This window comes from Podarcis raffonei, chromosome 13 (assembly GCF_027172205.1).
Source record: "Podarcis raffonei isolate rPodRaf1 chromosome 13, rPodRaf1.pri, whole genome shotgun sequence".
In the NCBI taxonomy this organism is placed as follows: Eukaryota; Metazoa; Chordata; class Lepidosauria; order Squamata; family Lacertidae; genus Podarcis; species Podarcis raffonei.
Window position 1 is genome coordinate 2587451 of NC_070614.1, and position 25411 is coordinate 2612861.

A 25411-nucleotide genomic window follows, 5' to 3' on the forward strand; every position below is an offset into this window, starting at 1 on the left:
GGGTCGCAATTTGTCGCTTCCGCCCATGCGCATGATGTCATTTTGGCCGTCTGCGCATGCATGAGCAGCGAAACCCAGAAGTAACAGGTTCCATTACTTCCGGGTTGCCGCGGAGCGCAACCCAAAAGCGCTCAACCTGAAGCAACTTCAACCTCAGGTATGACTGTACAGGGATTGAACCTGCAACTTTGGCATTCTCAGCCCCAGGCTCTGACCAACTGAGGTATCCAGGCTGATAAAGAAAGGCTATATCTTAGGGGGAAAGGGAGCTCCACCTGTTTTTTGCTTTTGGGGTATTTTTCTTTTTCCTGAGTTTACACACCTTTTATGCATTTTTTTTTGTTTTTCTGGAGCCACAGGTCATGATTTCACTTGTTTTCCACATTTATTTTTATTTTTACTTTTCCTGAGCCACGTGCTTTTTGCATTCTTGGAATTCTTATTTTTCCTCATCCAGGGGTCATGATTTCACAATATCATCACATTTAATTTGGTTTGCTTGTTTGTTTGTCTTGACACACGCATCATGTTTTCACTTGTTTTCCACATTTTAATTTTAATTTTTCCTGACACGTGTTCAGGCAAAACTGAAGATGCCTCTGCCCCGCCCTGCTCTCCCTCCTTCGCTGCCAGAAGAGTAAAAGGCTGGTGAGGATTTGGCTGCAGGCCCAGACAGCAGGGCCCTGGCTCCCAGCTGCCCGAATCCTTCCAGCCTGAGGCCACCGCCCTGAGTGATGGCCACCAATCTGGACAGCTTCAACAAGTTACTAGACAAATTCATGGAAGACGAGGCTCTCCATGGCGAGTCAGGATGGCCGTATATTACCACCAGGATCAGAGGCAGCATGGCTCCGAATGCCCGTGGTTAGTGAGCAGGAGCGGGAGAGTGCTAGTGCTAATGCTGGACTCGGTGGGTCTGCGATTCAACCCAGCAGCCTCTTCTTTTCACTGACTCTATTGTACTGCTTTCAGCACTGTCTCAGAAAACAATTCCTTGTCTGACACCTCATAACTATTGGTAAGTATGGGAGCTCCCTCTGCTGAGCAAATGAAGGCAGAACAGGACAGCAAAAGGAGAAGACGCCTCTGCCCTCTTAGGTGGTCTGCTCTTGATGGGGTTACCCCCCCTCTGAAGGAGCAGCCATGTCTCTTGGGGGTCCTCCTGGATCCTTTGCTGTCTCTTGAGCAGGGGTAGGAAACCTAAGGCCCGGGGGCCGGATGTGGCCCAATCGCCTTCTTAATCCAGCCGGCGGTCCGGGAATCAGCGTGTTTTTACATGAGTAGAATGTGTCCTTTTATTTAAAATGCATCTCTGGGTTATTTGTGGGGTATCAGAATCTGTTCACTCCCCCCCCAAAAAATATAGTCTGGCCCCCCACATGGTCTGAGGGACGGTGGACTGGCCCGTGGCTGAAAAAGGTTGCTGACCCCTGATCTTGAGGCTCAGGGGGCCTCAGTGGCCCGGAGTGCCTTCCGCCAGCTTCGGCTGGTGGCCCAGCTGTGCCCCTATCTGGACAGGGACAGCCTAACTACTGCTGCCTATGTTCTGGCAACCTCAAGGTTAGAATGCTGTATTATTTTATTGTTGTTGACGGCTCTGAGCCCAGCTTCGGTTGGGGAGGGCGGGATATAAATAAAATTTTATTATTTATTATTATTATTACTGAAATGCGTTATAAGTAGGGCTTCCTCTGAAGACGGTTCAGAAACTTCAGCTGGTGCATAAATTTGGTGGCCAGGTTGCTCACCAGAGCAAGACGGTTTGAGCATCTTACACCGATCCTGGTCCAACTGCACTGGCTGCCAATTAGTTTCCAGGCCCAATTCAAAGTGCTGGTTTTGACCTATAAAGCCTTAACGGCTCAGGACCACAAGACCTCCAGGACCGCCTCTTCCCATAGAAACCAACCCGGGCTCTTGCAACCATCATCTGAGGCCCTTCTTTGTGTGCCTCCTCCATGAAAGGTCTGAAGGGTGGCCAAACCTGAACTGGTCTTTTCTGCAGTGGCTCCCTGTCTGTGGAATGCTCTCCCCGGGGAGGTCCGGCTGGCACCTTCATTGTACACCTTTAGACACCAGGCGAAAACATTGCTTTTTAACCAGGCCTTTGGATGATTGACATCTGATGCCCTTTTAAAATATGTTGTAGAAGTGGGGATTGTGTTTTTATTTTGATTACATATTTTATGTTTCTCATATTGTGATTTTATGTTGTGAACATATTGAGTTCTACAGGTATAGGGTGGTATACAAATTTAATAAATCATCATCATCTTGAGCTGCTGTTTCAGCACTTCTCCTGTGATATGTGTCTTGGGTAGGGCTGGGCAATATATCAATATATTGCCCAAAACAGATTTGAAGTCCATAGGGGGAAGTGGGGCAGATTGATACAGAAAAAAATCAATCTCATATTTTATGTAACAAAAATGAGGCAAATAATATATTTTTTTGGCTTCATGCATGGCATAACTAATCAATATTATAATAGCAATCCGAAGAACCATTAAAGTTAGAAGATAATGAGAATATAATGACTTCAGTAAAAAAAATGGGTTTTGTATCATTCTCCCCCACCTACGGGGCACTTGGATGGGGCACTTTGATACAAAGCGTAAATTGTACAATTTTTATTGTGAGAGATCATAATCAGCCTTACAATTTGTTACTTAAAATCTAAATTATGTATCAAAACTGACAGTGTTTCACACATATCATAGATTTTATGGCAGGTTTTCTTTTTTTTTTCCCCAATACATTTTTATTCAAATTTTTGTAAATAAACAATTTCTTATAAATGTAAGGTACACAAATAAACATGCCAATAAATATTACAATATATATATAAATATACATATCTTTCATTTACATAGTTTATTATATCCCTTCCCTAAACAAACAAACAAAAACCTTTGGACTCCCCTCTACCCTTTTGGTAAGTATCAAATAAAAATTCTATAATAACGTACTTTGTTTTTAGTCTTATATATTAACTGCTGTTAGTGTTACTCCATCCCCGCTAATATCATCTACAAATTATTTCCAATATATTTCCAATATTTATTCCAATTTTTATGAAATTCCTGTTCATCTTGATCTCGTATTCTTCCTGTTATCCTGGCAAGCTCTGCATAATTTACCATTTTAAGCTGCCATTCATTTATATTAGGTATAACTTCCGTTTTCCAGTTTTGAGCCAACATAATTCTTGCGGCTGTAGTGGCATAGAGGAATATTATCTTATCTTCTTTTTTAATTTCTTTACCCAAAATTCCTAACAAAAAGGCTTCGGGTCTTTTGGGAAAAGTATATTTGAGAATTTTTTTAAGCTCATTATAAATTAGTTCCCAAAAGCCTTTCACTTTATTGCATGACCACCATAGATGATAAAGATCGCCCTCCGCCTCACCACATTTCCAACAACTTTTGTTCTTTAATCTATACATTTTGGCCAATTTCACCGGTGTATGATACCACCTATATATCATTTTCCATACGTTTTCCCTCAGTGCCGTACACGCTGTGAACTTTATATTTTTATTCCATAATTCCAGCCATCTTTCAAATTCAATATTATACCCGAAATCTATCGCCCATTTGGTCATTGCCTCCTTCACCTCCTCGTCTTTTGTATACCACTCAAGTAATATATCATATATTCTAGACAATATTTTACTCTTGCCTTCAACAACCTCCACATTAAACTTAGATTTTTTATCCTCAAAACCTGCCTTCTTTTTATCTTCTTTTAACAAATCATTCACCTGGTGATATTGCAACCAACCAGTAAGTGAGCCTTTTATTTCTTCATACGGTCTAAGTTTAATACCTTGTTCTGTTTTACTTATGAGATCTTCATAGGTGGCATTTTTTTCTTCCATATTAGATTTCTTGATAGTTAACACCTCTATTGGTGAAATCCACCAGGGGGTCTTCCTTTCCAGTAAATTTTTATTTCTCTCCCATACCTGAAATATTGGTCCCCTGAAAATGTGATTTAGAAAGCCCTTGTGCACCTTCACCTTTTCGTACCATAGGTACGAGTGCCACCCGTACCTATTATCGAAACCCTCCAGATCCAATATATCTCTATTTTCCAATCTAATCCAATCTCGTAACCACAGTAGACATGCCGCTTCATAATATATGCTCAAATCCGGTAAAGCAAAGCCCCCTCTTTCCTTTCTATCAACCAATATTTTCATTTTTATTCGCGGTCTCTTTCCCTGCCAAACGTATTTCCCCAGGGCTAGATTTTATGGCAGGTTTTCTTAAGAAAACATCAAAACTTATATTAATCTTTCCTCAAACACCTATCCATTTTAAAAAAAAGCTTTGATAAAACTTTAAAAGTATAAGAACTCATAAGGTAGTCAAAAAATAGTAATTTAAACAAAATGCTTATAAAAAATAAGATAATTACTTAATGTTTAGCTTCTATTGCACATTATATCCACTTAAGTCAATAGAAAAAGTATAAAGAGATGATGTTCTAGATGTGCCCTTTGGGAAATTTGGTTTTGGCAACTGCAAAACAACATCCTTGAAATCGACGCTTGCCTTATCTTCTACAGCGGGGAAGACAAACATACAAGATCCTGTTTTTTTCCTTGATAATCTGTCATATTATATTTAGAAATAACTTTGGCCACGTAGTAAACAACGTTTTTTTTCCCTTTTCAAATTTACTGAGTTTAGAGATTTCATGCAAACTTGTATATTGGGGCACTATTTTACACTAGCAGGGCACTTTTATATGTATCAATGTCTTAGTGTATCAAAGTGTCCCAACGGACATTTTCAAAAAAGCTAACAATTATTTAAAAAAACACTGAACTTATTTAAAAATCACGTGTAACCTGAATACTGACTCACACATGTATAGACACGTTTTAGTGATGTTGCAGCATGAATAACATTTCTCGATACTGAAGTATTGTTGGTGTATCAATGTGCCCCGTGCATCAATGTGCCCCACTTCTCCATACATGATATCAGTTTCATAATGTTTATGTTGTGAAATGCCCTGAGACCTGTGGGTATAGGGTGGGTATAGGGTGGTATATAATAATAATAATAGTTGGGTCCGTCAGTTTTGGTTCTCTCCATTTCTCTTTCTTCCCAGGCTTATATTTCTGTGGTAATTTGTGTTTTTTGTCATTGTTTAAAATCCTCATGAAAATTGATCACACTTTAGTCTGATTTTCTCTTGATAAACACATGTTTATGTGCAGTTTTGGCTCTCACACATTTTTGCAAATCATTTCTCCCCCCCCCAAAAAAATGCATTTTTGTATGTTATTTTCATGGATTTTTTAAATGAATAATTTTTTAAATAAATACTAAAGGTTTCGATTGTTCAGGAGCCGATTTGTTCAGGAGCCAAGACGTTTGGGATCCAAGGTACGACTGTATAACAAATACCAAAATCCAAATTAATATTTAACATTTAAAAACAATTTAAAACAACCCCAGCACCCAAATAAAACAATGCCACTCAAGTTAACACACACACACCCAGTTAAAACAATCTGTTTAAACCATACAAATAGTTGCCATGAAACAGCATGGCAACAGCCCTTTCATTAAAAGCAGTCAGTTCCCAAAAGCCTGGTGGAAGGTGGTCTTCCCCTGCTGACATATAGAGACAGGGTTGACTTTGTGCATTATTGACCAAAGGCAGGTGGCCCCATGCATGGAGGAAGAAAACCTTTTGGCTTCGGATTTCTGCTCCATGTTCTCTGGCAAGCTTCAAGGCAAGCGGATGGGAGCCCCTCTCTGGACCACGTGGGCATGCTCCTGGCTAGCCATAGTTTGTCTTTCTGTCATGTGCAAACCAAAGCATTGTGTGAATGGTGTGATTAGCAGTCATGTGGTTTATAAAAGAAGAATACAGTGGTACCTCGGGTTACGAACGGTTCTGCTTACGAACGCTTTGGGTCACAAACTCCGCAAAGTAGGTGTCCCGGGTTGCGAACTTTGCCCCGGGATACGAAAGCAATCCACTTCCAGGGCCATGGGAGGCCTATGTAGGGAATGTGTGCCTCGGGTTAAGAATGGACCTCCAGAACGAATTAAGTTCATAACCCGAGGTACCACTGTAATGGGGGCTTGGTGGGGTTGGTCACTGTCCTCGGGACTGCAGTGAGAAGGAGCAAAGATTTAATCTTTCTGCGGCCATTATAGTGGTGCTGACCCTCCCACATGCAGTGCTATTAGCAATGGGAAGAAAGCAAACTATCCCCCCCAAATGATAATTGCTATGTGGGGTATTCGTTTTCATTGATATATTGACTGGGGAGGGGAAGATTGAACCTCACCCCAATGCTTGGTATTTAATTTTTTTTAAATCCACAGCATGATTGCTAATCATAACGTTAGCATCCTTTGTAGGTGAGCCCTCGGCTCAATTTCTTATTTATTGCACTGGGACTTGCTCAGTGTGAAATTTTTCTACCCACAATAATTTTTTTGGCAAACAATACAAGGCCATGTGCTGCCACTAGGAGGCAGTAAGTAACCAGTGTGATTGGCACAACATAAAGCAAACCAGAACAGCTTCAGAAAACAGAGAAGCAGAAACCACCCAGAACATTCATTAAAATAAATAAAAGACAGTTTTTAATCTAAGGGCTAAATTGGGCCATCACTCCACAGAAAATTTAGCTGACCAAAGGCAGGTGGCCCCATGCATGGAGGAAGAAAACCTTTTTTAATATTCACTTTATATTGTAAACAAAATAATCATCATGGTTAAGGGAAACAGCTTCTAAGAAGCTTCAGTAAAATAGGATAGGAGCATCTTGATATTGCTGTAGAGAATATCAATTACTGGAAAAGAAAAGAAAAAACCTGTGTTGTGTGTTTTGGGAAAGGGAGGTTAACAAAGCAGTCAGGATTCGCAAGTCCTGCCTCACTGTCTAGCTTAAGCTGCCTGCTGAGGCGTCTTCAAACAGTAAATAACCATCTCTCCCCCCTCCCAGCCTTGCAGTGTAGGAAGAAGGGAGTGAGGGGAGGGACTCCTCAGCCTGAGCCAAGAGGCAGCCTCACACCCTCCTCCCTCCTCCTGAGCTTTGTTGCTGCACAAGGAGGAGGAGGCAGGGGTTGCTTCCAGTTCCTTTCACTTGCTCTCCCTTAAGGGTGACTGGGTCCATGCTGCTGCCTGGAGAGGCATCTCAAACTGGCACATCGACTCCCCTGCCACCGCTGCCAGGCTGTGTTGAGGACCATCCTGGCAACGCCCACCTCCCCAAGAAAGTAAGAAGTTATGACTGCCGTGCCCAAATGTGCTTATATACCTGAAAGGAGTCAAGGCAAAGCAATCACAGATTCTCATCAACGGAATGAATCTGAGCCTACAAAAGAAATTCCAATTTTCCTGTGCCAATCCTTGCTTAAACTGATAGTGCCAGATCAGTTTCCATGCCGTAATGATTTATCCTCCAGTTTTTGCTTGATAGAAGAAGAAAAAAGCTATTAATTAGTGTATCTATGGCTCAGCTTAAATTGTTAGGAGAGTCAGATTCCAAAATCTATAGCTGCTGCCTGGCTGCATGAGGAGGTTGCATAAAGAGGTGTCCCTGGGTTCCATACCTGCAGGTCTTTCTGATTATGCAGCACTGTGAAATGGCATATTAAGAAGTTCTTGAATTTGCCAGGAGAGTACCAGTATCTTATTTTATTTCCAAAAACCTAAAAAGCAGGCCACTTTGCTTTTGCTTACCACATCTCCTTAGGGCAGGGCTCAAAGCCAACACACACATAAGCCCTGGGCATGCCTAAACCTCAGTTTCAAATCCTAGTTAATAGCAAATCTTGGAAAACCAAGATCCTGGGCTCATCTACACTTCTGCTTGTCCTTCTGCTTTGCCCCAGGGAAACCTGATGTTTGCTCCAATTCACCAGTAAAGAGTGAGTTTCCTGGGGAAGGTGGCAGGGCAAACAGGTAACTGCTCAGACCTGTCCCTAGAAAGCACGTGACAAGTGGGAAATCTCTTGGCCCCCTGCTTTCAAGGCACAGAAGAAGTGAAGTGTGGGGTGAGCTCAAAGTTCAAGTGTTTTTTGCACTCTTCCCAATTCACCATTTTAAAAATAGGGATATGTGTTGAAAGTTCTTGAAAAAACAAAAACAAAATTGACTTCTGCCCCAGTGTAATGCTGTGATGCCCAAATGTTTCTTTTTGGTAGCCCCTATAGGTAAAGGTAAAGGTACCCCTGCCCATACGGGCCAGTTGTGTCTGACTCTAGGGTTGCACGCTCATCTCGCTCTAGAGGCCGTGAGCCGGTGCCGTCCAAAGACACTTCCGGGTCACGTGGCCAGCGTGACGAAGCTGCAGCTGGCGAGCCAGCACCAGCGCAGCACACGGAAACGCCGTTACCTTTCCGCTATAAAGCGATACCTATTTATCTACTTGCACTTTGACGTGCTTTCGAACTGCTAGGTGGGCAGGAGCTGGGACCGAAAGATGGGAGCTCACCCCACCACGGGGATTCGAACCGCCGACCATACCATCGGCAAGCCCTAGGCACTGAGGTTTTACCCACAGCGCCACCCGCGTCCCTTGCCCCTATAGAGGCAACTAAATATATACAATTGACATGCTTGGCCACTTTTACACATTGGTCATACCCACTTTGACATGCAGCTTTCAGAAGATTTCCAATAGGTCAATGCAGCCCTCAGCCAGAGTCAAAAGGGATTAGGTGTGTGGACAAGCTTTTGGCCTACTCACAGATCAGGTCATAAATGCACTGTGTGCTTATACTACCTGGCTACTGCAGTGCACTTTGAATGAAAGCAGAGCATTGGAGGGAGGATATCTTAACGATGTTCTGTGATAACACTCCAGTTGTGTTATGCCCTGTGGAGTTTAACAACCCCTGCAAAACAAAACCCCAAAATCACCACCACCAGTGATTGCATTGGGCAAAGTGCATAGCAGGGGCTGCATTGGGGCAGAGACACTCTCTCTACACTGGCTTTGCTTCAGTTTGCCTGGATGGCATAGCGGGGGGGGGGGTTGTGTAGGTCTACCAGTGGGAGTGCCACATTGGTTGCCAGTGTCAAGAGGGTGCCTCCATAACCCCCTACCCCATGGTCTGCACATTGGTACACATTGCACATGGTGCACACTGTGTGTTTCAGATTGTTTTATTGCCAACCACACCACATTCTTTTTTAAAAAGCGGTTCCCCTTCTCCTTGGAGCATTTTGTGTCAGAGTAACCCAGGAGACTCCATATCCCTGCCCCTAAGTAGAGGGGGCTTTGGGGGCCTGACCTGGATCCTATAGGGTAGGTGGGCTTCCAATTTGAATCAGGCCCTCCAGCAATTTGCATAGGGTGAAAAAGCCATTTTCATAAATATGTCTTTAAATGTCACCTTTTGGATTTGATTATGCTGTTGTTAGATACCAAAACATGTTTCATGTTCTTAACTATATTTATAGTTTGATGTTCTCCCATCTTATTTCTCGCATTATCTTTGACAACAGCTGTCCTGGATCTCTGCTGACATGATATAATGAGATATTTTAAACCTCACAAGATTCATTACTGCTCTCTTATTCTAGTGAAATATCAAAGGAATTGAAGCTTTGACATTTGCTTCCATCTGATATGTGGCATCAACTAGACAAGTCACCTTTAATGCAATCTACAAGATTACTCATTTGGCTTTTGTTGCAAATGATAAGTTTTTGAAAAATTCCTATGACTAACACATTATGTGCACTCTCAAGGTCCATTGAGGAGGCTTAGCATCCACAGCTTTAACAAAGAATTTAAGGAGCCTCTTTTAGAAGTTTAGAAATAGTTTATAGCTCATTCAGCCTAGTCTTCAAGGCACCCAATGAGCAGCAATTCTGGCGGATGTTGTTTGAAAACTGAAGCAATGTATTTTGAAGGGAAACTTATCAGATTAGACTTGCTTCCCACCTGTTGCATTCCTGGAAGATTTAAGAAAGACATTTAAGGGATTTAAGAAGAAGGAACTTGGTTAAGATAGATTTGGTAATACTGCTTGCTAACGTGACAAGATGAACATATAATAGAAATATCCTTGGAGCATCAAAGGAGAAAATTCAAACCTGACCTGAACTCAAGTGTCTTGATGGATTGCAGAAATGTGTTGCTTAGGAAATGCTGATGTAGATTTAACTTCAGACAGTTCATTGTTTAAGAGTAACTTCAAGAGAAAAGAAAGGAATATTTCTGAACTTCAAACAGGTTAAGATTATAATCAGGGAAGAGACATGAAAATGAAGCAAATATTGATCTTAGGTTAATTCAGAACCTGAAACCTGAAGTTGTCCCCACCAGCTGTCCAGCTACAACATTTTGCACCAGCTGGAGCTTCCAGACTAAGCCCAAACATGGCCCCACATAGAGCACATTATGATATTGAGGTGCCTGACTACTGTGGCCAGACTACCCCCATCCAAGAACGGCCATAGCTGGCCTCCCAGCTGTGGCTAGTAAGAGGTCTCCTGGTCACGGAGGCTGCCTCCAGCAACAAAGATGGACCCGGAAGCAACTATGAGCCTATTCCTTCAGAAGGGACTGCAACCCCATCCAAAATATGCAACTGACCAATCTTCCAGAAGCTGTGAGGTTGAAATCCCTGACATGAAAAGAAATCACTATGAGATTGTTCTTTAATTTTCAGTTCTTTTATTGCAGGCATGAATACAGGAACAGGTAAACAGTTCAGCCACAAAAAGCCTCCCTCAAGGCATGGTTCACTAACATATGCCATAACGTGCTGCTTCTGCTCCAGGCTGCTGATCAGTTGGTCCCATGCTGGTGTGAGCTACCTGGCTCTGCAGCGGAATCTCCCCAAGATGTCTCCCTTCTCCCAACATTCTGGGATTCATTAACAGCGCTCAAAATTACAAAAACACACATTAGGGGCTGATCATGCATGCAAAACAACAGATCAGTCCCAATATACTTATTGCAAACTCCTTGAGCATCAGGACATTTTAAAAAAAGGAAACAGCAATATTCCACTGTATAAGTATAAACTCTCTGTTAACCAGGGGAAATAGCAAGAAATATATGAAAATGAGCCTCCAAAAACAAAAAAATATATATTTGGCTGGCACATTTAACTTTGTTTTGTTGGTCACATGTAGCTGGGAGGACAATTTCTCTTAACATAAAATTTAAAACAGAAACCTAATGCCAGAATAATAAGTTTAGAACTTACATGGAGCATATCCTGATGCTGATTTAGAACTTTGCACAAGGTTTACAAAGGCATTGTCTGTTCATTTCATGAGATACAATGCTAGACCATACAGGGAAAATTACAGTCCTTTGGCTCCCAGTGAAAATTGGAAAATCCCTTTTACATTGTTTCTCTTGTTGCAACTTTTTAAACAATTCAAGAAGGTGCACCCCAATTAAGCAAATTCATTAGGGTCTGCCAGTAAAATATTGGGAATATTTTATTTACATAAAAAACACCCCACACCACCACCTCAAAAACCCCTACCCTGGAATAATAGATCTCATTGCCTGGGATAAGCAGTTATGAAAAAGCCCTTCTTAGTTGAATGAGCATCTTATGACTCATGGCTCATGCAAATATGGATCAGGGTTCAATTATCTATCATGGGCATAGGATACTGTGATTTACAGAAGAGTGCACCCATTGCCTTGGGACTACTGCAAACAGCTCTGAATAGTGGTAAGAATATTGGCAAACACCAGACGATAGAAAATCTGACTATGATATAATATGCTTCCTGTGGGAGGAAAAGAAGCAAACGGAGGTGCGTTGTACTGTGATTCCCATCCCAGAAACCTGTGGATGTGCCTGGAACTCTCCAAGATATCACAGATAAACAAGCTAACACAAGTCAGATTGTGGGAAGGGAAAATAAACATGACTTAACAGGAAAATACTGTCCACAATATCCCCTCAACTACCTTCTTCCCCTCAACTACCTTCTTTAAAGGAAAATGTGAATGTTACACTTCGGGACCCGTCATCGGAAACGATTGAAGGCCCGATGGGACGCATCAATAAAATCATCCTAATGCCTGATGATAAATCTGCTAGAGGGTTTCCTCTGACGGACTTAATTTCTCCCTCTCTGGGTATTTCTCTGTCAAGTTGTACAAAGAATTTCGAAATGAAGAGACTTCCTGTTCAGGGATCTATTTCTAGTAGATCATCTTTGGTGTTCCAACATTCAAACCAAATTGTTAAAAATTTTAATTTGGAGGGCTCCTCACAGTTACCATCTTCCCAATGTAAAATAACTGATTTTTTGTTACATCTTCTGTCTCTTCCAGAGAGTCTGCCCCTCCTTCGCTTTGACTGTTAAAAGAACAACACAGAAGTCCCCAGCTAGCAGTCCTAAGTTGGAATATTGCTGGCTGGAAAAGGAAAAGATTAGATCCCGAATTTTTGTCCTATATAAACTCTTTTCAGATAATCCTTTTGCAAGAAACATGGGAAGAAGATAAAATAGATATAAATGGCTTTGAACTGATATCACTTCCAGCTAGTCCCTCCCAAAAAGGTGGCCGGTCCAGAGGTGGTCTTGCAATCGCCATATCGCTTAAAATGAGCACTAAACTCTCGCTAGTTCAGACTTTTCCTCCTTTTGCCTTTACAGGTCTGATTTCAAGCGAAAAATTCTCCCTATTAATCACCAATGTTTATCTTCCTCCAGGTGGTCTTATATCGGACCTCCATTATAGATGGGATTCTCTGGAAGATCATTTATTGGCATGCTATGTTATGTACCCTAATATTCCATCGATAATGGGTGGTGACTTTAATGCACGTACAGCTGCCAATTGGGATGGGATAATCAAGGCCAAGTGGTGGGTACCTCCCCCCTACCCAAAATCTGATTTAATCTCTTTTACATCAAGAAGATCTAAGGACATCAGAGTGAATGAGGCGGGAGTCCTTCCTTATCAATTGGCCATTCGTATGAATTTGAACATTCTGAATGGCAATTGCCCTCCGGACGTGCCAGGAGAATTCACTCATTTGGGCACAACATCAAATAGTGTCCTAGACTACCTTCTAGTTTCAGAAGACCTATTCTCAAACTTCTTTTATTTTAAAGTAGACAATGTACAATCCAGTGACCACCTACCTCTAGCGGCCAAGCTAACGCTTGACTGGCACCCGGTTAGCGGTTCACACCCAATTCATGTAGGTTTAAATTCCGCAGCTCAAGTAAGAAGCATTAAATGGTCGATGAAACAGGCCCCAAAATACGCAGAATTCTTCCAGAGGAATATCTCCGAACCCCTTATTGTTTCAGTGGCGGAGTTGTCTGAACCAAATAGGATATTGGAGTGGTTCTCCCACCTCTCTGCAGATTTAACTAGCTTCTTTACGATGCCGACTCACCTGGTTAACCGAGATCAACCCAGGTTCGGTGCACCTTGGTTTGATTCCAAATGTAAGCAAGCTAGACTCTCTCTCTGTTGTATCTACAACAGATATAAATCTTCTGGAGCTGAAACTCTTCCCCCAGAATACTTGCAGGCCAAAATTGCTTACAAACAGGCACAGAAGTCAGCCAAGCATGAATGGCAGCTAAGACGTTGGCAAGCGCTGATTGCTGCCTCTAAGCTTCGCAGCTCTCGTGGTTTTTGGAATTTAATCAACAAAAGATCAAGGAAATACCCATTGACGGTTATACCAGCCCCGACATGGGAACAATTTCTAAGAAAATATTTCTCCCAGACAGTTATCTCTAACATTCATTCTGATACTCTTTCATGTCACTTGCCCATATGGCCAGATACTGACCCGGAGGAAATAGTTGATTTAATTGCTAAACTGAAAACTGATAAAGCCCCAGGGCCAGATCTGATCCCAGCGGAAGCTATTAAACAACACCCAGCATGGTGGGCCAAAATTCTTGCAAAAATCTTTGATGCAATTAATGCCACGGGCCAGATACCTAGATCATGGAAGGAGTCCATCATAATTCCTATATATAAAAAAGGACCACCAGAGGACCCAGGAAACTATCGTAATATCAGTTTATTATCAATCATCGGAAAAATCTATACTCGTTTCCTGCTAACCAGACTAACCCAATGGGCCGAAGACTCCAATCTGATAGGCCATGAACAGGCCGGGTTTAGACCAAATCGTGCTTCTATCGACCATGCAATAATTCTATATCATTTGGCGCGGAAGTATTCTTCCCCCACTCATGGTCTTCTATGTGCCGCTTTTATAGACCTGAAGGCGGCTTTTGACAGTATCTCTAGAGAGCTGCTATGGGAAAAATTGGCAAAGTGGGGCAAAGATAAAAGGCTGTTGTGGCTTATGATCAAATTACATGAAGGGACGGCCGCTAGGGTGAGGTTAACACATGAGGGCGATCTCACAAACTCTGTACCAATAAATAAGGGGGTACGACAAGGGTGTATCCTTGCCCCCTATCTCTTTAACCTCTATATTAGTGACATGAGAACTCCCCTAGTTGAGGCCCAAACCACCATTCACGCACCCAGGCTTGCAGACGCACCCAGGCTATCGCTGCCCCTTACTATTGTACGCTGACGGTGCGGTGATCCTCTCATATTCAAGAATCGGTTTGAGGAGGGCCTTTAAGATCTTCGCGTTATATTGCCAAACAAATTTACTTACTATTAACCATTCCAAATCTAAAGTCCTAATTTTTTCCAGGAGTCGTAAATTGTATAGGTGGGAACTCGAGGAGAAGCCAATTGAACAAGTCTACAAATTTCAATATATAGGAATTTACTTCCAGCATAATATGGGATGGAAAGCGCATATCACATACTTACAAAATAAGGGCAAAGCCCTTATCTACGCTCTATTACGCTTTTTCTTTACAGAGGGGGCTATGCATGTTCCATCTGCCTTAAAAGTTTATAGTGCAAAAGTGGTTGCAACTATGGCCTATGCGGTCCCTTTATGGGGCGCTTTTGTAAACCTCATGCCTCTGGTGACATTGCAAAATCTTTTTCTCAGGCGCCTTTTGAAACTACCCTCCTGTGTAAGCAACTCGGCTATTCGCTTAGAACTTAAGACCCCCTCCTTAGAGATCCTGATGTGGAGACATGCCTTTAATTACTGGCTGTCCCTTTGGCATAAATTGCCCAATTACCATCTTATTCAGTGCCTTTGGAGAGATGAATTTACCAGCCCATGGGCAACAAAAATCCATTCCAAACTGTTGTCTTATGGAATCTCGCCTTCCGATATACTAAATTTAGATCTAATTACAGCAAAAAAGGTCATCAAACAAAGATTGGAGGAGGTTGATTTGCAACAAAATCTTACTACAGGAGGAGGTACATGTTCCCCGATAAATCAGGGCATTACATTTATGTCCCAGATACCTCGATATCTGTCTACCTTATCGGTTGCGTCGCATAGATTCGCTTTTGTTAGAGCCAGCTTTAATGTGTTCCCCTCAAATGTGCTGAGCAATAGATTTTCTAACGGTAAAACCTCTGTTTTATCCGCATGTGACAACAAATCAATAGAATCCCTTTATCATATCTTGTTTAATTGTCCTTTATATATTGTTCCCCGATCAAGGATTCTGAGTTCAATCATTTTGGAAACTGTTGCTAAACCACCTGAATTACATCTAGCCTATCTACTCCAGGACATTGACTCTTATAGAACATTACAGGTTGCCAGATTCCTGAATTCAGTTCTTTCATATAAAAGACTTCATGGAATGCTGCATGACTATTAAAAATCTAGTAAACTCTATCCACCATCTTTATATTCAAGGACACAATATGGTACATCTAGAAATTGTATGTAACGTGAAGGAGATTATGCATTGAAATATTTTAGTTGATATTTTAGAATGTAAAATGCTATTTTATTTATTGATTGGTTTTACCTTGTGGGCTTATAGCCGAATAAAGTATTATCTATCTATCTATCTATCTATCTGTCCACAATATTTCTAGACTCAAAAAGTCTCCCACAATGAGACAAGTGGAAATGCAATTCCTTAAAAAGAAACTGAACATGGATTTCCAAGTCCTGAGCGTCCTTCCAAACAGGCTACATTCAGCCCTGATAAAACTGAACTTGGGCTGCTATAGAGGCCTCAGGGAGTGCAAATTTGCAATAGCTTCCACCAGAGCTGCTAATTGCAGTCCATTCCATATGGGCAAGTCTCACATGGCTCATCGGCACGACTCTTTTGCCAGCCCCAAAGCTGTTCTCCTTGGTGATTCTCAAAGAACGAGCTTTATGACTTGTGATATATGCAATCAGTCAGTGAGGCATCTGATATGACATTTGATCAATGGGAGCCTCTGCTAGTAACTCAAAACACTCTCAACTGCATGCAGAATTAAGCCTGCTTGGGTGATAAGGAGTTTCTAGTCTCTAAAAGACTGGAAATGAAAATTTCCCAGTCACTTGTTCAACTCTTTCAGAGCATGTGTAAAAAGATGCGTAATGATAATGTTTTATCAAAACTTCCGTTCTGCAATTTCAGACAGAAAAGTGATTATATACAAGGAGCACAGTGCTTTGGCGGAAAGTCAAATATTTAGCATCTATCAGAAAGGCTGTCACTATTGTAATGTTCGTTCAGTCTTGGTATCTGTCTGCCAGGCAAATGTGGCTGTTACCCACAAGGCATAGTCCTTTCCCCCTGGGTCATTCCAGATCAAGGGATCCAACATTTTTACCTCATGTCATTCAATTTTCTGCATAATTTGTACACTTGTTGAATGATCAAAACTAAGTTTAAATCTGAAATTTTAGCTTTTTATCTCATCCTGTTTGTGATTTATGAGGGTTTGAAATTTCAAAAATTGACCATTTTGAACTACACAAAAACCTTAAAAGCTCAGACCAGCATTGAGATGCATCAAAACTAAAGACACCAATCTCTTCAGAACCTCATGGGCTTTAGTATGATATATCACAAGATGGACTTACTTTAAAATTTAAATTTAAGTTACAAAATTTTAAAAAGTGATTAAAAAATTAATATGATTTACCATTTTTAAAAAGATTGCTTTCATTATTTAATATTTCTAAGATCTACCTGCAAAACTTCAACTTGGGATCTCAACAGGATCATACTGGAAAAAGTGTTTTGTACATACATGTCTGCCTCATTGGGTTCTATATAGGATAAATGGGTCTTCATGCAGTAAAATATAACAGAAGAAACAAGACTTCAAACTATAATATCAGTTACTTCAGGCATTTCTTTAGAAATTTATGCAATTAAAAGGTATCTGAAATGTTAGTCAGGCTTTTCTTTTGAAAATGTGTTCCAAAGCAGAGTGATAGAATTACTGCTTTGAAAGAATTATTGTTCGTACTTCATTTCATGAACATTAAAACAAAATTCATATAAAACAAAATTATGTCCCAATAAAGTAGACATGTATGTACAAAATATTTTTTCCAGTGTGATCCCATTGAGATCCCAATATGAAATTTCACAGGTAGATCTTAGAAAGATTAAATAATCAATACAATCTTTTTGAATTTCTTAAATCATATTCATTTTTAATCACTTTTTAAAATTTAAAATTTTGTAATTTAAATTTTAAAGCAAGTCCATCTTGTGACATATTATATTAAAGCCCATGAGGTTCTAAAGAGATTGGTGTCTTTAGTTTTGACGTATCTCAATGCTGGTCTGAGCTTTTAAAGATTTTGTGTAGGCCAAAATGGTCAATTTTTTGAAATTTCAAACCCTCATAACTCACAAATGGGATGAGATAAAAAAGCTTAAAAAAAAAGATTTAAACTTATTTTTGATCATTCAACAAGCGTACAAATTGGATGACATAAGGGGGGAAAGTTGGATCACTTGATATGGAATGACTCCCCCTCTCTGTTTGTGTAGGAGGAGTAATGCCTATTTAACAGAGTTCAGACATACAGCAGTTTAATATAGCAAGTGGCAACACCTATTTAATACAGTTCAGGAATACAGGAGTTTAGGAGACGCTTTACATTATTGGTGCCTATTTTGAAATTTATTCAGGTGCCATAAATCACAGAAGCCCTCCCAACACTTATGCCATTTTCTTTTTATCACAAGTTCTTCATCAGTAGATTTTCAAAAGATATTCAGTTTTAACTGCTTACCCGAGTGTGAAAGACCTGAACCTGTTCTACTTATCGTCTGTCACTAAGGTTTGGGTAACCTTGTTGGACTACCAGAATAATTGTTGATGTTAAGAGTACCAAGAAAAAGGGTTATATCTGTAACAGAAAAACAGAGTTACCAGACCATATAAAGCAAAAAATTCTCTAACTGATGACTAACGGTAGTTTCAGAATTGAACTACACTTTTAGGCACTGCTTAAAATTGGGAAGACAAAGTTTTCTAAGAAACTTGACCTTTAATAGTGTATGTTCTTTAAGGCCTTAATATTCACCAGCACTTACATACATGCTTAACTTATATGCATGTAAGAATTTCAAATGTGGTTTTTCATGGTATGTCATGTGATTTCAGAGGAAAGCCTTTCCTTGCCCTCCCCTGTACATTGTAAAGGCCTTTGGCTATGCACAATAAATTGATTGAAGTTGAAATTTGCATGCAGAAGTTTGCAGATTAGAATTTCACTTAAAAATCTAATTTTTGATTTTATTTGGTATGATAACATGGGGATCAATGGAAGCAAACTGGAATAACTGAAAATTGTATTATTTTAATATAAAATTGAATTAACAAGGTTTTTATTTCCTGAAAGTGTAGGTGGGTTTGTGCATTTCCTCTTTGTGTGATATTGAAGTTTGGAATTTTAAAAAAGCAGCCTTTATTTTTCTATGGAGACTAACAGTCCTAGGGTAAGATGGAATCACAACTCCTCCTCACCCTTCCCCTGCCACCATGTAGAAGTATTATATAACAAACAGCCATTATTTGTTTAAAAAACAAAACAAATGAACAACAGTAGACTGCTGCAATTTTCAGATCTACAAAATGACCTTTTGTATACGCTATCAAAATATTCTGCATAATATTTATCCCTGTGCAGTTATTAACATATATACAGAATATTGTTTCTTAATAGAAAGCAATATACATATAGGAGAAATCTAGGAGAAAAAGAACACCGTGTGTGTGTGTGTGTGTGTGTGTGTGTGTGTGTATTCCCCAGTGTTCCTCTTCATTCCAGATTTACCAAAAATTCGCCTCAACTCAATTTTGTAGTTTTTAAAAATCCTAACATTCAGCAGAAATAAAAGACAAGACAGAATCATAGACTGGGATCTGAAGAGAGTCTTAGGTTCAGGGAGGGGCTGGTCCCAGTCCATCTGAGTTCCCTCTTACAAACGGCTCTTGAAACTACTCTCTGTTTGAAAAGCTGTTTGCCATGCGGAAGAGGGAGGGGCTGCTGTCTGAGGTAAAAGACTGAATTCTAAACCCCTTTTTCACGGGGTATAGAACCACTAGTTTCATGGTTCTTTGGATCCTCGCCAGAGTAACAAATATACAAAGAAAGTCCTTGAATTAACTCTTTTAGCCAACTGATTAATCCAGGATTGTAATATATCATATTGTAATGATACATTATGTTGCACACGCACACACATACAAGCAAAGGAATGTAAACAGACGGAAGGCACGAAAAGGCCCCAATCCATTCTCTGAATGAGACAGAAGTGAGAAGTTTCATAATTCTGTCATCAGCAGTCTTTTCATCAACTTTTCTCGCTCAAGTTCCCGCCTTAGAGTCTCAGCGCTGTGGAATTAATGAACACACAAAGCAGTTATGGGCAGAAGATGCTGCAGATTTCTGTTAAAATAATTAACATTCCAGTAACACCAACCATAGAGAAAGGTTGCTTTTTGATCAAGTAAAACATCCTGAAAATATTCCACTGTGTAAGAAGAAATGCGACTCACATTGTGAGTTTAGTAACAAATGCACACCTAATCAAATCTCTTTCAGCAGCTTCTTTCCCCTGAGGTTGCTAATGATCCACTGAGCTAGAATAAGCCTAGAGCATAAACTAATAGGGTTGTATTCAGTGGGAACTTTGTGCATAGGTCTTCAAGCGCTGCTTACCCCCATTTCGGATGGGTGACAACTGCAGCTTCTTGCAGTCCTGCACCATCTGGGCAGCCAGATCATGCAGGACCAGATGTTAACCCCCCCCAGCTGGCTGCATTGCATTATGGGATTGCCTTCAAATCTCTTGGTTCAAATGACCCCTAGTAGGCAGAGCCTCACTGGTGGGCCATGAGTCAGACGTTCCCACTTGGCTCCCTCAGTGACAATAAAAGCCGATCACGTCAGTGACCCTCAGCACGGTCAGCAGAACAGCCCCCACCCCCGGTTAGGCTACAGTGCTTTTGTTTAACAATCTTTTGCTTTCTAGGTCTATGTCAATTGTATTAAGTCTAACCATATTTATTTTACAGGTAGGTTCTAACAATGTTTTTCTTTCTTGTACTGCCTGACCTTGCTATGGTTACCAATGGTTGCCATAGTTGGAGCTGAGAAGCAATTTGCCTGCAAACAGATAGAGGTGGCAAGAATTCTGGAAGGCAGTTCCATGGATAAGAGGCAGCAGGTGAGAAAAGGTGTAGTTTGAATGGGGGAGACCTTCAGTGCCTCAGGTGAGGGGAATTGGGCAAGCTAACATTGCAGGGAGGGATTACCGTATTTTTCGCTCTATAACACGCACCAGACCATAACACGCATGTAGTTTTTAGAGGAGGAAAACAATAAAAAAAATATTCTAAACGAAACAGTGGATGTATGATTTTTGTGGTTCATGCTGTGGCCACACACCTATGATCTGACAGTGAGTTTGGAGTAGCCCATTGCAAAAATCCTGAGGATCCATGTGGATCTATGCTTTGTAACCACGTTTTAAGTGGGGAGGGAAGGAAAAGCACTCAAGGGACAAGGAGCATGCGTGGGGTGTGTGGAGAAGGATGCTGTTAATAATGCAGAAGAGGGGTATAAGAGGAGAAGGCTCCTCTCCTCTCCTGCTTTGCTCCTTTTAAGCAAGCAGGCTCTGCTTTTCTCCCTCCTCCCCAGCTTAGAGAGCTGAAAAACTTTGCTGCTATGTAGCCAGCTGAGTGGGGAGGAGAGAGGGACAGAGAGCCTGCTTGCTTTAAAGGAACCAACCGGACAGGAGCCGCTTACACTCGTGTAAGCGGCTCCTCTCCTCTCCCGCTTTGCTCCTTTAAAGAAGCAGGCTCTTCTTTAAAGAGGAGGAGGGAAGGAAGGGGAACCATGGATCCTCTGCTCACGACTGCAGCAGATCCCCCCCGCCACCCGTAGGCATTCGCTCCATAACACGCACAGACATTTCCCCTTACTTTCTAGGAGGAAAAAAGTGAGTGTTATGGTGCAAAAAATACGGTATATCTGGATAGAAGAGATGGGGCATTTTAAAAGCTAGAATGAGAAATATGAGCAGGAGAGCATTGAGACAGATCAGAAATCCATATAAGGATTTAAGGAGGGTTAGAGGAGAAACAAGAAAGGTGTGGCACTAAATTGCATCTAGAACTGAGTGGACCAAGGTGAGAAGATGGAAGAAAAGAGAGGCAAAGATTTCAATAGTTTGAGAGTCGTTTAGAATGCAAATCAAAGAGGCTTCACCAAGACAGAGAAGAAGGGCTGCACTTTTGTGTAATGTTGTAAAGGGATAAGTTAATATGGGAAAGTGTGGCAGTTGTGGGGGGCATTTTGAAGGGTTACTGCTACAGTAAACACTGATTAATACCCATTTGTATGGAAGAAATCAAGATTTTCATTGACATGGAAGCACTCCCCTGATTTAACATCTTCACACCATCCCTTATCAGGTTTCTCAGCCAACAGGTTGTCATAGCAACTTAAATATAATTAAGCATGAATATTCTGAAGAAGAGACCATGGCTGATGAGGGCTTGAGCATGTGGGAAGCCCAGGCAAAACAGCAGCGCCTTCCCTCTTCCTTCCCTGCCTCCAGGCTCTTCATTTGCTTCCTCGACCCACATCTGAAAACTGGCCCCATGAGACACGCTTATTGACTGGTGAAAGACTTCAGAAAGAAAGCCACATCATACTTCCGTGGAAGGGTTGAACAGTACCTGTCTGCCAGAGAAATTGGTTTGTGAGATGAATAGATGGTCTGCACCGTTGGCGTCGGAAAGGTTCCCACCAGAGACTTTGTCACAGATGTTGGGGCAACTGGTGATAACATCTTTGGAGATGACTGTACTACACAGCATTGTAGCTTGTTGTCTATGAATTCTGCCTACAAATGAACATAAAATAAAAAATAGGTTTGCTGTATCTTTCCCTGTTCCCATTTCATCCACACATTCGATATCAGCAATGGTCTTTTTAAAAAGGGCGCAGCTAGATGTCAAAAGGCCATTGAGCCAAAAAACTATGATCATAATGATTGTAATGAAGAGGACCATCCATATTTTTAGGTAAAGGTTCCTCAGCATAGTGCACTTGTTGAGGATAAAATTCAAGTTCATTAGTTTTTACAAACCTCTGCAGAGTTCTAAGTATAAAGTCTCTCCTAAATTCTGTAATAAATTCTGACACTTTTAACTGACAATTTTGTCAGGCTTAATACTGATTTCCCAAAACCACCTGCTACAATGAACCCTAGGAGAAAGATGCTATGGGTGGTAGTCAACTATCCTGTTTTACTCAGAGTAGACCCATTGAAATGGATAAAAATGAGCAAGAGAGGCCCATTGATTTCAATAGATCTACTCTGATCGAAACATAGTTGAATACCACACCCTATATCAACATGTAGAATTTGAAATTTTAGACTAGTAATAAACAAGTTTCATTTATGGTACAACATTGGGAATGTATGGGGGGCATCTGGAACTTAGGGTCTGCATGACTGGGCATCTGCTGAGGGTCCATACTCCAGCAGGGGCTGGCTGACGAGGCTGACAACAGTGGTCTGGAAAAAGAGCAGAAGTTGCTGCTGCTACTTCCTTGCTCATTGTCACTCTGCCTGGCAATGGAGCAAGTGGGAACAGCAATGAGGAAGAGGAGCAGCAGCAACCGGTGATAATGGCAGTGAAGAGGGAGACTTGCCGAGAGAGAAGGGCCCTTGGCAGGTGCCTCACCCAAAGGCCTTCTAAAACCTGGATCCAGCAATGGTGCCACTTTTAAGAGCCAGCACCTTGGGGGGAGGGGGAGGGTGATGTGGAGGCGTTCTTGCAGAGGGCACACCCAGGCGACAGCAGCTGAGCTGCAAGCCCAATGGCAGCTTTCCACACCCTTGACGTGCTCAAGGAGCTTCTGCTGTTCTATCTGAACAAAGCCAAGATCTTTGCTCTGCTCTTCACACCTTGTTCCAAAGTACATCAAATGCTGAAGTTGGCCAATGTCAAAGGAGAGGGAAATCTGAAATTGTGGGGCACATGCACAAACACATATAGACATGCATGGCCAAGCAACCCTTTTGCTCCCAAGGGCACATTGGGTGGTGGGGACTCAGCACTCACAGATGTATACAGTACAGACATATAAAAGCACACGCCTGCTCACCCTCGCAGACACACACACAGAGAGAGAAACAAAGGCAGGTGTGCAATGGGCAGGGGTACTTTGTGCCTTCCCTGACGACTGGTGCTGGGAAGAGTTGAGGAGTGTGCTGATCCTACCAGCAATCCCATCGCGTCTCTCCCCCTACTCCTCAGCTGATTGGTGCTGACAATTGCACTTCTCTCAGCCTGTTTGGTGGGCTGAGGAGAGCATGGTTGCAATGAGAAGGAAGACGCAAGGAGAGAGTCCTTCCCATGTAACTTCCTAACCATGTAAATCACGTTCCCACAGCCAGCCCTGCAGGGTTCAGCTGCCTTGCTGTAATGAGAAGCGAGAAGCTGACGGTGTAGTTCTGGATACTTACTGATCTGACAGTGATTACAATAAATGTACAGTAATTGCAATTTATGAACGTTTCAGAAAAGCCAGCAACCAATAACTGTTAAAAAAAACCCCATCCCAGATTGTTTTGGTTTTTGTAGTGATCATCTGTGCAATCCCACATATGTGTGCTGTGCAAGGAAGATTGTTTGCGGATTTCTAGAGCTAGGTTAGCATTTTGACCGGAAACCCAACTCCATGCATATGCTCAAGGGGACATGGCTCCTGTTTTCCTGCTCAGTTCCTAACAGACTGTAGCCCTGGCTATATATGCAGACACAGCAAAAGCAGGACAACACCACCACCTGCAGCAGGAAAGGAGGGCTTCCAACCGGATGATCAATACTTACAACAAGCCCACCCAGTCTTCAGCGGGGCTGCGGAGTTCCCAGTCAGGCTCTCCTTATGATGTCTGTTGTACAGCAAGCAGGTGCAGTTTGGGGGGAACAGCCTCCTGGGCCAAACTGGGACGTATGCCAAGTCTAATTTGGCCCATTGGCCAGAAGCTCCCCATCCCTGGGTTTGAAGTTCTAGCCGTGGAGTCTGAATTTATTTATTTATTACACGGAGTCACAGTCTAAATACGGAATGTAGGAGTGCAGCAGACTGTCAAAGCAGTCTTTACAAAGTGCCCTGAAGGCTGCTCCTGGGATTGCCAGGGTGCAGAAATATACAATGTTTGATTCAACACTTCTGAAAACATAAGATTTGCTGCCTTTACCTGTCCCCACCCTTAGGTGAAACACACAGGCTCCTTGGCAGGTGGAAAACAGATGCAAAGAGGAACTGTGAAGTTTTTATATTAATAAAGCTGGGAATTAATTTTAGGTGATGTATTGAATTAAAAAAGGTCAGTGGAAGCAAATTGGAAGCCAAACCAGATCGCTTTGCCTCGTGGCTGAAGGAAATGCTCCCTTGGATAATCAAGTTCCATCATAAGATAGAACAAGATACTCTTTGTCTATTTGGGGATCCTGCTGTTGAACAACTAAACTCAGTATCCAAGTCACACCAAAAAACAAAGCTATACCTCTTACATCATCATATAAAGAGACTCAGCAGAGGAATATGTAAGTACCATGTTACAGACTGTAAAACAACTACATGGTATTGTGGAAGAAATCAAGGGCAAACACACAATGGCATTAATACGCTATGTCTCAGACACATTACTCTCACATCACTGCTTACCAGTGTGCTCCCACTACTAGTTTCTGAAGCTGCATTCACACCACGTTAGCCACAGTCCAGAGCGATCCTGTCGTTTCATGACAAATACTGCTGTGTGGTGCATCCCCCCCCAATCAGTCACAGTTCAAGTAGAAAACTCAAACCACATCCCTTTCATATTTAAGAATGGTGTGATCATTTGAGACAGCCATCATGCATGTGCAGATTAGTGTGCACACACAGATGACAGCTTTGTGAATGGAAATTCAAGGTGGGCTGTGGCAGAGGCACCCCTGCCCCCTCTATGTGTCTTGAAATGCAGCAAGGAAAAACTATTTTGCTCCTAATGTGAGCATGCCCTCCG

At 41.6% G+C, this 25411-nt stretch overlaps 1 protein-coding gene across 7 annotated transcripts in view; it reads right to left on the reverse strand.

Annotated features, from left to right (window-relative positions):
- Positions 1-17829: 17829 nt before the first annotated feature.
- The window catches only part of EPB41L4B (erythrocyte membrane protein band 4.1 like 4B), a 135733-nt gene continuing 128151 nt past the window's right edge, over positions 17830-25411 (reverse strand). For 5 of the 7 annotated variants that reach the window (XM_053360700.1, XM_053360701.1, XM_053360699.1 and 2 more), the window contains 2 exons: positions 22062-22228; positions 17830-19710 (listed from right to left, as the gene is read on the reverse strand). In XM_053360700.1, the coding sequence (XP_053216675.1) occupies positions 19641-19710; positions 22062-22228 (237 nt within the window). In that variant the 3' untranslated portion in view covers positions 17830-19640. The remainder of the gene's footprint in view (positions 19711-22061; positions 22229-25411) is intronic. The other 2 variants (XM_053360705.1, XM_053360706.1) reach the window with 1 other exon arrangement.